A 13,844-nucleotide genomic window follows, 5' to 3' on the forward strand; every position below is an offset into this window, starting at 1 on the left:
CTGCGTGCTCTCAGTCCTCCCCCGGCCTCACAGCCCTGGAGACACTGCCGGGTTTGCTCGCCGTATTTCTCATTTGGAAATGGCAAACATTTCCCTCTCTCCATCTCCTTCCCCCATTCTTGCCCCATGGAGCTACTAATTCTCTTCTCTCTGCACGCTTATCACATTGTGTTGTAATTATTTGTCTGTCTGTCCGTGCACCGCTAGGCTGGGAACTCTTCAGGGACCAGGACTCAGGGACCAGGACCATTTCTGATTGGTGCTGTTAGTTCTTCAGACCTCCTTAAGGTGGTAGTTATTTTGACAGGTCTGTGGTGTCCCAATATACAGAAAGGGCCCCTTCAAGTGCAGAGGCTAATTCAGGGGCCAAGGTGAGGCCAGCCCCTTCAGGTGAATCTTGGGTTGAAATAGACACTTTGTTCCTCCTGATGGGGCAGCCCTGGGCCCTGCAGACCCTCATATTCCCCGCCATGTGTCCCACCAGATCCTGCAGAAGGTGCTCCGAGGCTGCCGGGAGAACATGCTGGGGACCATGGCCCTGACTGCCTGCCAGTTCATGGAGGAGCCGGGTATGGAGGTGCAAGTGAGGGAGTCAAAACACCCATACAACAACAACACCAACTTTGAGGTACGACCCAGGTCGGCCAGACTCAACCAGCCTTGGGGTGCGCGCTGACAGGACTTCCGAGGGGACCCTGAGTAGCAAGCTCACTAACTTCCACAGCAGCTCTTTAACAGAGCCCTGACCAAGAAGTCTCTTCCTCAGACCAAGCTGAGTTGGCCTGCTAAAGCTAGGGATTCTGCACAGCCAAGTCTTCCCCTCTCCTGACCTTTCCTGAATAGAAAAACACAGCCCACTGGCCCTAGAGAAGCAACTCTTTAGAACGTATTCTTGGCATCTTCAGGCAGGGAGTCTGAGTGTGAGTCTAGTTTCCCTGCTCTTTAACCTTCTCCTGATGACCTGGCTGCACCCTTGGAGATCCCAGCAGCCTTTGTGTAATTCCATACCCAGAACTGAAAAGCCTCATCTTTTCCAGCCTTAACTTCGTATCTGGACAGAGGTAGGAGTTTGGATGTGGCAGGGTGGGGTGGCCTCAATTCTCGTTGATGTAATGCCTACCTGCATTTCTTTAGCCCTTTTTAAAGTATTGGGCCTGGCAGGGTCTCAGTGTCTAACCTTCTCTCACTTATCATTGGAGGTGCCCTGCAGCAACAGGGTGGATGACAGAAACTCCTTTAGAGTTGATTGCTGGTCAGCTAAGATTTTGTTCTGAATAAGCTTAAACCTCTTCTCTCCCTCTGTTCCTGGGCTCCATCCCCATTCCCCAGGCCCCACATATACACATCTCATCAGCCACCAAGTTCTACTCCAAACAGCATCACTTTGTCTTCTTTACCGCAACCAGACGCTCCTCCCCCTTTTCTGGGGGTGCCGTAGCTGCTCCTTTGTGGCACCTGCGCCTGGCCCAGCCCTGGCCTTCCTACCACCAGCTATCAGGGTGACCTTCTACAGTACAAACCTGACCAAGGCTTTCTCCTGCTTAAAGTCTTTCCAGGGCTCCCCTGCTGCCCAGATACAGTATGACTGCCTCATTTTAGAACACAAGACCTTCAGTACCTGTCCCACTACCCTCTCCAGGGCCATGTCCGCCTCTCTCTACCCCGCAAGCATATGTGCACACAAAGCACACCCTTTAGCACAGACACATCAAACTATGTCAGACCTTTCCAGTGCCGTTTCCTTTGCCGGAAAGTGCATCCTCTTGCCTTGCCTCCTGCCACCCTCTTTGCCGCCCCCCTCCTCTGACGGGCTCCCCCCATCCCCTTCATTCTTCAGGACAGCCTGAACTATCCCTGTCCCTTCATCGTAAGCTCTTTTTTGCCCTCCCTCCCTCCTCCAGGTGAAGCCCGCCCCTCCATGTCCACTTGCTCTGCCTATGTGCGCGTTTGCAGCCATGCGTGAGCTCCTTTTCCCAGCTGGACAGAGAGCTCCTGGAGGCCACGGCTGGGACTCACCATTCTTACGTCCCTAGTTCCCGTGACAGGCCATTGAGCAGGAGGCAAACCCTCAGTGAATATCCAGTGAGTAGTGACAGAGGTGCTTTTGCTTGCCTCCTAGGATAAAGTTCACATTCCTGGTGCCATCTACCTCTCAATCAAATTTGATTCTCAGTGCAATACAGAGGAGGGCTGTGACGAGCTGGCCATGTCCAGCAGCAGTGACTTCCAGCAGGACCGGCACAATTTCAGCGGGTCACAACAGAAGTGGAAGGATTTTGAGCTTCCAGGTAGTAAATATTTGGTTGTGTAGACTCTTAATATGAGGAAGGGAAATTATTGGAGGATTTCAAAATGAGTTTGATATATTTCCTCAGAAACACCTAAATTGCCATTGCCTGCTGCTCCCATTTCCTGATCTGTTTCTGATTCTTGTGTGACCCAGGAGATACTCTATATTACCGTTTTACCTCTGACATGAGCAACACTGAGTGGGGCTACAAATTCACTGTGACGGCTGGGCACCTGGGACGGTTCCAGACGGGTGAGTGTCCTGGTCTTCCTGTTTGGGCGATCTGTCTGCCACAGGCACTCTGGTCGGGGTGGCGGGGGGTGGGCGTCATTTCCGTGGTCTTTGTTGACATCAAAGCAGATGCTTTTCTCTAAGACTTCAGCAGAATCCATCCCACAAGCCCACACCTGTCGCTTTTGATGTGGCATGGTTGGCTAGTTGTAAATTTGAGGGGCCAGCTGGAAGAGTCATTCCGTCAGGGTCTAAATAAGACTTGTTTTCTTAGAATTTGCCAGGGCTTTTTGTGAAGAAGAGGAACTGAAAGCGTTGTTCCTACATTACTTTTACGAAAGGTTTGACATCTGGCAAAATTTAAGTGATCATAATTGTTTCATCCTATTTATTAATACCTGAGCATGCATAAATCTTAACGCACACAGTTGTTAGACTTTATTTTTAAAATACCTATGTTTGGGGTGGGGGGTTGGCCAGGATTCGAGATTTTGAAGCAGATGTTGTCGGAAGAAAGAGTTGTGCCGCACCTGCCATTGGCCAGGATCTGGGAATGGCTGGTGGGTGTGGCCTGCCGCCAGACTGGTCATCAGCGGTTGAAAGCCATCCACTTACTGCTGAAGATCGTGCGATGCTGTACCCACAGGTAAGCTGGCAGCTGGCTGGGCCATTCGTTTGCTTGCTTCTTTGACGTACCTGAAGTGAGCACTTTCTATCTGTGGGCACCTACACTCAGTGGGGAAGATGGCCGTGGAAACAATTACCATGTGTCGTGGGTGAGTGCTGTGATGGAAGGAAGCACCCCAGGAAGCCTGGGGAGGGCTACACAAAGAGGGCCAGGGTTCAGCTGGGTGTTGAAGGGTATTTTGGAGTCCCCAGTGGAGGGAATAAAGCATGCACAGGCACAAAAGCATCATGGATCAGAATGCAGTGGTTTCTGGAGGGGTGAACAGTTTGACATTTTCTGTTGGTTTGAAGGCGGTTGTGTAGCTTAAGCATGATCAATGATCATTAACACACCCGTAGAAGGACCACTCAGATCAAGAAATAAAAAATTATAAGCATCCCAGAAGCCCCCCTCTACTTCCCATCCCAGTCATCACCCACCCTCCTTCCCCAAAGGCATCCACCATTCTAGCTCTTACCTGTCTTTGTACTTGACATAAAAAAAGGTATGATTTGTATGTTTGGCTTTTATTTGCTTATCACATGAAGAGATTCACAGGTTGTTGTATGAAGCACTAATTCTTTCTCATTAGTGTATAAAAGTTCGTGATATGAATATATCACTACCCATTCTACTGTTGACGGTCACATGGATTGTTTCTAGTTTGGGGCTAGTACAAATAATGGTGCTATCCACACTCTTACACGTGACTTTTAACGCACATATGTATGCATTTGTTTTGGGTGGAATTGCTGAGTCTTTGGGTTTGTACACATTCAGCTTTAGTAAATTCTGCTAAGCAGTTTTCCAAAGTAGTTATAGCAGTTTACACTTACGACAGCAGTGCACAGGCTTCCAGTTTCTCCACGTTCTTGCTAACACTTAATATTGTCAGACTTTTTTTTTGTAATTTTAGACATTGTGGGTGGTATGTAGTGGTATATTACGGTTTTAATTTGTGTTTTCCTGACCACTGATGAGGCAGAATATATTGTCATTTGGTAATTTTCTATTTGGTATCTTCTTGTGAAGGACCTGTTCAAGTCTCTTCCCATTTTTCTTCTATCTGTCTCTTTTTATGGATTTAGAGGAATTCTTTGTACATTCTAGACAAGTGCTTTGTCAGGTGTATGTGTTAGGGTTATCTTCTCCCACTCTGTGACTTGCCTTTTCAGTCTCTTAATGGTGTCTTTGCAGAAAAGAGGCTTCTAATTTTAATGTCTGCTAATTCATGAGTCACTTCCTTTATGGTAGAGCTTATTGAGTTCTATTTCAGAAATGATTGCCTTACTCCAAGGTCACGAAGCTAGTCTTGTGTGTTATCTTCTAGAAGCCATTGTCTTTCCTTTCACATTTAGATCTACAGTCTACCTGGATTTTAGAATATGAGATAAAGTGTAGGGGTCAAGGTTAAGTTTTCCATATGAAACTCCAGTTGACTCTAAAGACCATTCTTGCCCTCACCAAGTGCTGTGCCACCTTGTCATAAGTCAGGTGTCCATATAGATATGCCTCTGTTTCTGGTCTCCTTGGTTCCATTGATCTATTTGGTTATCCTTGTGCTGTTACATAAGGTCTTAAATTTATAGCTCTATAGTAAGTTTGCATATCTAGTAATATAAATCCTCTAGCTTAGTACTTCATCTTCAAGATCGTCTTGGCTATTTTTGACCTCTTGCATTTACATATAAACTTCAGAATTAGCTGTTAATTTTTATGCACGTGTACGCGTGCACACACACACACAGAACTCAGCTGACGGGATTTGGGTTGGCCCCACAGATCAGCCCGAGGAGAATCGACCTTCAGAACCCTGAGCCCTCCAGTCCACAACTTTATACATTCCTCCACTGTTTAGGTCTCGCTTAGTGTCTCTGAGTAATACTTTACAGTTTTCTATGTAGAAGACTTGCAAAACATTTTGTTCGATTTATTCCGAAGTATTTGATGTTTTTCATGCTGTTGGTGACCTCACATGTGTCAGAGTAGGACTGTGCCCCATAGAACTCCTGGTGACCCCGTGTGTGTCAGGGTGGTGACCTCGTGTGTGTCAGAGTAGAACGTGCAACGTAGGGTTTTCAGTGACTAGTGTTTCAGAAGTAGATTGCCAGGCCTTTCTTCTGAGGTGCCGCTGAGTGGACTCAAACCGCCAACCTTTTGGTTAGCAGCTGAGTACATTAACCATTCGCACCACCTGGGGACTTCATATAGAAATATAATTAATTTTGTTATATTGCCCGTATATCCAGAAACCCTGGTGGCATAGCGGTTAAGAGCTACGGCTGCTAATCACAAAGTTGCCAGTTCAAATCCACCAGGTGCTCCTTGGAAACCCTTATGGGGCAGTTCTGTTCTGTCCTATAGGATCACTATGAGTCAGAATTGACTTGATGGCAGTGGATTTGGTTTTTGTTTGTTTGTTTTTTGCCCATATGTCCACTGACTTTGCTAAACTCTGAAAGTTTATATGTAGATATTCAATGTATAGTTATCTCATCTGTGAACAATGAGTTTTATTTCTTCCTCTCAACCCCTGTAACCTGTTTTTTTGTTTGTTGTTGTCTTTTTGCACTAGCCAGAACCTCCACTACAGTGGGAATGAGAGACATAACTGTCCTGTTTCTCATCTCAGGGGGAGGGTGTCAGTCCTGTTTTAATTCATAAGGCTCCTATGCCACACACATCATCCTCAGCCTCACCCCCTTGAGGGGACCTCACCTACTAAGACTTCACTGTCCCTGGTTCCTACACCTTTAAGACACACAGACACAGAGAAAGCTGATCAGAGTGAGCTGACAGCATGCAAATATCAGGTTGTCTGTAATAAGGAGTTGTGATTATAAAAATTCAAGAAGACTCTCCAGGTCAGGGAGGAGAAAGTGATGGCTGGTTCGTGGGCTGGGGAAGACGAGAGGAAAAGCTGGGCGTGATCGCTGTAACCACCGCTTCTTTATGCAAACACCAGGGGTCACTAGCCCGACGTGGCTTAGCCCTGCTGCCTTGAGAGCGGCTTCCAATGAGAATGGTCTAGTTGAATGATGTGTATGAAACATGTAACATCTCCACTGTGTGTGGACGGGTGGGCCCTTCCTGGCTCCATCGAGGATCCATCTGGCACAGCTCGATGGCCATCACCAACCTTCCTTCCAGTTAGCTCCAGCCCAGAATGCCTTGTCACCCTTCGGGGTTTCACACTCGCTCACCCTGGAGATTCTAGAGAAGGGCTGGCTTTGTGGGCCTCACCCAGAGCCAGACTAGTGGGGCCGAGGCGGGAGGCTCCGAGGGAAGAACGGCAGACGGGCCGTTTGCGCAGCCACAGCAGTACAGGTTCACTTTACACCATGAGCGCTTTCCTGAAAACCCGCTGTGAAGCTGTCAGAATCAAGCCGAACTTTTTCCATTTCTTTACTTTATAGAGATTTCTTCCTCTAGAGGAAAGTGATTGACTCCAAGTTTAGTTTTAAATGTATAGAATTCTTTTTCAAGTCATACGTTAAAGGGAAAAACCAAAATCTGAGATTATACATATGAAACCAGGATGCAAGTTCCCGAGGATAACGTATGTCATAGTTTTTCTCCTCTGGCGGGAGCTGAGCTGGAATTAAAGTGCGCCCTGCCTCTGAGTGAAAACCGTGGGCCCAGCCCCTGCACAGGGCTCTAACCGCAAGGGCTCTGCTTCACTTACGGAAAGGGTTTCTGCCCGGGGCCACCTTGCCTGCACACTTCTTGTGTTTTATGAGCCTAAGATCATATTAATGGTTGTCGTTTAAATAGGTTTTTTTTTTCTTTTTTTTCCTGAGTCTAAAAGCAACGAGCATTGTAGAATATTTAGAAAGCCAATAGAAACAACTACTGATAACATTTTTTGGTGCGTTTGTTTGCTGCTGTTTTTGTATGGTTCCACAATACTGTATATATGGTTTTATATCTTGCTTTTTTTCCATGTAACATTTATCTTAAGATTTTTCCATTGTCATTGGATGCTTCCTAACAACCGTTTTAAAAATGTTGAGGAATTCACCATGAATGTCCGCCAGCTGTTTTGAAGTTTAGGCTCTGCCCCTTCCCTTATTTCTCTTGCTGTGTTGAAGGTGGGGAGACTGTTTTACAGTCACCTCACTGGATGCTGGGGCAGAGCCCGAGCTGCAGCTTCTGGCAGCCTGGCCTGCAGGGGCCTGTGCATGCTGACCTTGCCCCTGTGGCTCTCCGCAGGGACCTCTGTGACCTCACGCTGTTAAAGCCCCTATGGAAGCTTTTCACCCAGATGGAGTACAGCCTGTCTGAGGACGTGACACAGCCTGGCATCCTCCTCCCACTGCACCGGGCCCTCACAGAGCTCTTCTTCGTCACTGAGAACCGTGCCCAGGTGAGGGCCCTGCCAGCCTCTCGCCCAGGTCTTGGACAGGGGATACCGTGCCTCCTCAGTAGCAGGGCAGGAGGGCGGATCTCACAGCCCCCGTCCCAAGCCCTGGGGTCTCTAGGGTCTCTGTAGGCTGCACAGGGAGGCAGACTTGGCCTACGGTCAGGGGTCCTTACCTCTTCCTAGCCTGGGAAGCCCTCAGGTCAGTACCAAGGCTGTTTGTTTTGTCAGGCTTAAAGCCAAAGGGGAAGAAATCTGCCTTGGACCAGCCCTTGACAGCAGTGAGTTTTGGAAAATAAAACGGTTGGGTTCTTTCTTCTTCCTCCTCTTTTTATTCTTCCCTCAGCACAAAAGACTCATTGAATATGAGCGATGAAAGGGCCTTGCAGAGTTCATTAGTTCATTCCCCTCATTTTACACATGAGGAAACTGACCTGAGGAGGGAGGTCCCTGCCCAGTTACCCTGTGGGTCAGTCAGGGGCAGAGCCAGACCAGAACCAGGCGCCTGGTGACCAGCTCCTTCCGTGGTTCTCATGAGGTGGTATCATGAAGTTCCTGGTGGAGCGGGCAGCGGTTACCCCCTCGAGGCTTTTGTTTTCGTGGGTGGGGGTTCCCGAGTGCTGTCTATGGGCTGCACGGGGCTCCCAGCCCTGTGCTCAGAGCTTGTGCTCTCTCCACAGGAGCTTGGCTTACTGCAGGATTACCTGCTGGCCTTAACCACTGACGACCACCTTCTCCGCTGCGCAGCACAGGTACCCTCGCCCCCAGCAGAGCTGGACCTCTGTGGCAGCTCACTTGGTGGGGCGGCACCATTCCATCATCACCCAGGACGCAGGGTCTCTGTGCATTGCATCATGAGGACAGAATCCTAAGTTTACGCGGCACTGGTTCCAATTCAATAATTTCCTTCTGGTTTTCAGAGCGAGTGGTCAAGCCCCATTTATCAGTGTCACTTGTATTAAACTATGGGGTCAGAAGACACCAGCAAGAATTTGTGTCTTCAAAACCAAAACAGCCAATGCCTTAAATTTACAGTTTGGCTGACGCCTGAAGTTTCCATAGCGTTAGGTTTCAGATGTTTCTGGATCTAATTTGCTTCCCTGGTGGGAGAAATCCTCTTCTGACAGCTGTTTGGTCTCAGGACCCCCTTACACTTTTAAATTATCGAAGACCCTAGGAAGCTTTTGATTTTGTACGTAATATGTAACGACATACACTGTGTTAGAAATTAGAACTGGGAAGAATTTTAAACATTCATTTAATTATTTAAAAATAATAACCCATTTCATGTTAACATAAATAGCATGTTTTGCAAAAAAGTATATATATATGTATTTTAATAATTTTTATTGTGCTTTAAGTGAAAGTTTACAAATCAAGTCAGTCTCTCACATATAAACTGATACATACCTTACTCCATACTCCCATTTACTCTCCCCCTAATGAGTCAGCCCGATCCCTCCTTCCAGTCTCTCCTTTCGTGACCATTTTGCCAGTTTCTAACCCCCTCTACCCTCCCATCTCCCCTCCAGACAGGAGATGCCAACACAGTCTCAAGTGTCCACCTGATACAAGTAGCTCACTCTTCGTCAGCATCTCTCTCCAACCCATTGTCCAGTCCAATCCATGTCTGACGAGTTGGCTTTGGGAATGGTTTCTGTCCTGGGCCAACAGAAGGTTTGGGGACCATGACCGCCGGGGCCCTTCTAGTCTCAGTCAGACCATTAAGTCTCGTCTTTTTATGAGAATTTGGGGTCTGCATCCCTCTGCTTTCCTGCTCCCTCAGGCGTTCTCTGTTGTGCTCCCTGTCAGGGCAGTCAGTCGGTTGTGGCCGGGCACCATCTAGTTCTTCTGGTCCCAGGCTGATGTAAGTCTCTAGTTCATGTAGCTCTTTCTGTCTCTTGGGCTCATAATTACCTTGTGAGCTTGGTGTTTTCATTCTCCTTTGATCCAGGTGGGTTGAGACTCATTGATGCATCTTAGATGGCCGCTTGCTAGCGTTTAAGACCCCAGACGCCACACTTCAAAGTGGGTTGCAGAATGTTTTCTTAATAGACTTTATTTTGCCAATTGACTTAGATGTCCCCTGAAGCCATAGTCCCCAAACCCCTGCCCCTGCTTTGCTGACCTTCGAAGCATTCAGTTTACTCAGGAAACTTCTTTGTTTTTGGTTTAGTCCAGAAAAAACTATATTTTTGAAGACAAAAAAAATATTGAGAAAGGCGGCATTGTGTTACACTTTTGCAGATCTCTTTAATGTTTGACTTACTAGAAGACAGCTGGGTTTACGTGTCTATTTCTGCCTTTGGTCTGTTGTATCAACACACGTTAGCCTCTGGAAAACTCTGCTGTACACTTGTGAGAAAATGAAAGTGGAAGAGGCAAAATAATGTCTTCATATTATTATGAAAATAGTTTTTACCTTGCGGACTCCCTGAAAGGGCCTCAGGAACACCCAGTGCCCCAGACTACACTTTGAGAACCTCTGACTTACAGAATCCTTGAATATTAGAGAGCATGTGGTCAAGACCCCACATTGACAGACGGGGACACTGAGGCCAGAGAAGGGAGAGATGTGTCCAGGGATACATCTCAGTGAGCCTCAAGCTGGGATTCCCAGCCAGAGCCCCCACTCTGCTCCTTGGAAGCTTTCTCAGGAAAAAGAGGGCGCAGGCTTTGGAGTGTCTGCTTAGACGTGGAAACCCCCCACTCAAATACAGACGAGTTTGCGTGAATTCTCCTGAGTCCTGTAGGCTGAGTGACAACCCCCTTCTTTCCTGACAGATACCTGCCAACATTGCCACCACCCTCACTGGCTTGATGGCCCCATCTGACTAAATTTTGACATTTGACAATTTTGGCAAAGAAAGCTCAATATGGCAGCATCACTGTAGGCTTCTTCCTTTCCCCAGCCCCCATGTCCGGTCTGTTGCCTCCTCACCCTCATTCTGGCCCTCCCACAGCTGACGTAGGGGACTGGGCCATGTTCCACTTCTCCCTGTGTTCCACTTCTCCCTGCCCCCGACACTCCCCACTGCCATCCTCAGCATGAAAGCCAGACTCAGCCTGGCTTCCTGGGCGTCACATCCCCAGTATTGTCCCAACTCTGGGTCCCCCAGAACTGGCTGTTCATTTCTTATGTGTGCCATGACCTTCTTCTCCACCTTCGTGTACTTCCCTTTCCCTAAAGATCTTTCCCAGCAGGCAGTACCCTCTTCGTCCAACAAACCCCCACAGCATCATCACTGTCCCTCTCATGGCAGTGAGGAGGTCTACCTTACGGTCGGCGTTTTCACGTGATCTCTGTAGCCTTGTGTCTCTCGCTGTAGCAGGGAGTCCTCCAGGCGAGGGGAGCCACCTCTGGCTCTTTTCTGCCCTCCTACCCTGAGTGCTCAGCTGTGGGTATTGTTCCATCAGCACTGAGTGGATGAGCAAGTGAATGGTTCTTGACGTTGCGATTCCTCTCTCTCCCTCCCTCAGGCTCTGCAGAACATTGCTGCTATCAGCCTGGCCATCAACTACCCAAACAAGGCCACCCTCCTCTGGAATGTCGAGTGTTAGCCCATGGTGTGGCGTGCATGACTCAGGCTAATCTGTCCAAGGGATTGCAGAGCAGACATCTAAACGCATTCAGGTAAATTTCTGTGGCATCAGCGCCCAGCTCTCGGTGAGCTCCCACTTCCACTCTGATTGGAACACACAGCAGCGACGTCTACGGGAACTCTGTGTCACAGACTAGTACACATGCACGCACCACAGCATGCCGGAATGGGCAGAGCCACGCAGAAGCACTCAGAACGGGCAGCCAGGAGGCCCTTTGGAAGGCCGTGTGCACCAGCCTTCTCCAGGGTCTGTCCCTGCAGAAGGCCAGGGAGGAGCTGGAACTGCCTGCACTTGCCCTTTGGGTGAAGACGGAGTCTGCCCAGAGCCACCTTTCTCAGCAGGACCCACAACAGCAGAGGCCTGCCATGGGAACTCCTCTTTTGCTTTGCTTCTTGAGACTGGGTGATCCAAACCAAAACTGGTGAGAGCCCTTCTGGTCACCACCGGATCCCTGCGACCCAGCCCCTCCCAGAGACACTCGGAGAGAACAAGTGCCCTTGGGAACAGCCAGCAGCCGCCTGCTCCCGCACATCAGTCAGCCCTTTTTTGTTGTTGCTTTTCTAACGTATTTCAGTCTGTACCTGGCGGTTTTAGAACAGAACCACGCTGACTCCCTTCAGGGGGCCTCAGAGGGATGACCTCAAGGGGGACAGGCTTGGTTGGTGTGCAGGTAGCAGAACTTGAGGAATAGTCTTTAGCTTCTGTACCTAAAGACTTGAAGTGTTATCAAAGGAGATCTTATTTTAGGAACTTAAAAAAAAAAAAACATGATTTTATTTCTGCTTGATGGTCATTGGTAATCGTCATGTCCACCTCGGGGATGCTGCGTGGTTATTTGGCTGTCACTTGTCTAGCAATAACTATATTAGTTCTAGCGAGTGCTATTTTACATTTTACTCTTTATGGTTTTAGTTTTGCCCTGAAGTGCTGATTATATCTTCTTTCCAAAGCCAAGCTTTGGAGCATAAAGCTGGGTTGGCATGTGGGCTGTGGACCCTTAGTGGGACTTGTCGCTATGAGCAATGCCAGAGGCGGCTGTGGGTGTCTGGACCCAATGCTCGTGCCACCACACAGGGCCAAACACAAGGAAGGACGTCCACAGCCAGGGCCAGATGTGGGTGGGTTGGCATGGCCAGGACCCAGTTTGCCCCTTGACCTCTGAAGACCCCTCTGCAAGGTTTGCAGGAGCCTGGGCTGGGAGGGCCTGAGACTGCAGGTTCTGGGAGCTTCTTCTGCCTTCTGGATCAGGAGGAAAGGTACAGTGACCTTCTGCAGCCCTAGAATTAGATCCTCAACCAAGTCCTGGGGCGCACCTAGAGCCGTCACGGACGGGAGAATTCAAATGAGACAGAAACAAACGGGGCGGGTCCTAAAATCTGGGGCCCACCGCCCTAACGTGGCAGCTTGGGCTTTGTCGCCTCATGTTGCTGGGACCTGAGTAGACCGATGCTGCCTGTTCAGTGGAAACCCCTTTCCCATCCTCTGCTCTTTGCCAAAACTGGCCTTGCTTCGCAAGCTGCCTGCACCCCCAGAAAAGGCCCCACAGTTCCTGCCGCCCAGAGCCAAGGAGGTCTCACAGGGAGGAGTTTCCCGAGAGGAGACCACAGAGAACAAGTCTTGGTGCTTGGGAGCAGAGGTTCCCTCATGGGCTCGGAGTCACTGAGACTGCCTGGGAGACAGACAGGAGTCAGTGTGGCTCACTGCTTAGCCTCCCCGTGCCACCGCCCCCCACACACACCTCAGAAGACTGAGTGAAGAAGAGGGGCGTGCCAGACCCCTGGGGCAGTTGCCACCAGCTCTGCTCCCACCCCTCCCATCAGGAAGATAATTTGTAAATAAACGCTGGACTCCTAGCTTCTCTCCATATACCTCCCCCCCTCACTATTTTGGTCTCTGTACTTCAGTTTGCCTGGAACAAGGCTAAGTTTTTCCTTCACACACAGCTGCTGCTCTCTCCCTGCAGGGCCCTGCCTGGCCTGGCCTCCCTCAGTCCCGCTGCCACCTCTGCTTCCAGCCACTAGGTGGCGGTGCCGAGCCAAGGCCGGCTTCCTATGGCCCTAGCGAGTCAGGGGCCCCCGCAGCTCATGGTCCCCAATGAGGGGTGACCTCTTGATCCTTCCTTAGGAGGCAGGGCTGCCTAGAATGAGATAAAACCAGCCCAAATAAAGGTGTCGTGGGAAAATGTGCCTAATCTAGAAAGAAATTCTGTTCCAAATCATATATATTGTACAAACACTGTTCCTAACGAGAGGAGTGACTTATTTTCATCATCGTTTTTAATTTGTTTTCTTACGAGTTTACAATTTTGAATTTTTCTTATTTGGTTGAAAGAAAGAATTTTGATTATATCAGCTGGGTGAGTTCAGCCTGTAAAAAGGATGTTAAATTGTGAGTAAAATATGCAAATGAAGAGAAATATATTGTACAAATTCTATATAAAAAGAGTACATTCATGTGTGGGCTTTTTTTCCCCTCCTTCCTCTCCTGTATCTCTTGTGAAGCTTATAGATACTTGGAGTTTCTACCAAGCCCACACTGATGGAATTTATAGAATCTCAGGGTTGAAATGAATCGGCCATCCTTGAGTGTTGCCTGAACCCCACTCCCACTGAGCCTGGACTGCAGTCCCCTCGAGGAGACGATCCTTCCCTCCCTCAGGCAATCTAAGGTCTCAGATTCAGCCCTTGCTTCCT

General features: G+C 48.8%; 1 protein-coding gene across 6 annotated transcripts in view; it reads left to right on the forward strand.

The window, feature by feature from the left end:
• Positions 1-13,597, forward strand: part of ZZEF1 (zinc finger ZZ-type and EF-hand domain containing 1) — a 121,481-nt gene extending 107,884 nt beyond the window's left edge. For 5 of the 6 annotated variants that reach the window (XM_049861233.1, XM_049861235.1, XM_049861234.1 and 2 more), the window contains 7 exons: positions 485-628; positions 2,120-2,288; positions 2,444-2,542; positions 3,002-3,167; positions 7,401-7,554; positions 8,229-8,300; positions 11,029-13,597. In XM_049861233.1, the coding sequence (XP_049717190.1) occupies positions 485-628; positions 2,120-2,288; positions 2,444-2,542; positions 3,002-3,167; positions 7,401-7,554; positions 8,229-8,300; positions 11,029-11,109 (885 nt within the window). In that variant the 3' untranslated portion in view covers positions 11,110-13,597. Of the gene's footprint in view, positions 1-484; positions 629-2,119; positions 2,289-2,375; positions 2,543-3,001; positions 3,168-7,400; positions 7,555-8,228; positions 8,301-11,028 lie in introns of those variants that run through there. The other variant, XM_049861237.1, reaches the window with a different exon arrangement.
• The last annotated feature ends 247 nt before the right edge of the window (positions 13,598-13,844 follow it).

The sequence above is a fragment of the Elephas maximus genome, chromosome 19 (genome assembly GCF_024166365.1).
Source record: "Elephas maximus indicus isolate mEleMax1 chromosome 19, mEleMax1 primary haplotype, whole genome shotgun sequence".
NCBI lineage: Eukaryota > Metazoa > Chordata > Mammalia > Proboscidea > Elephantidae > Elephas > Elephas maximus.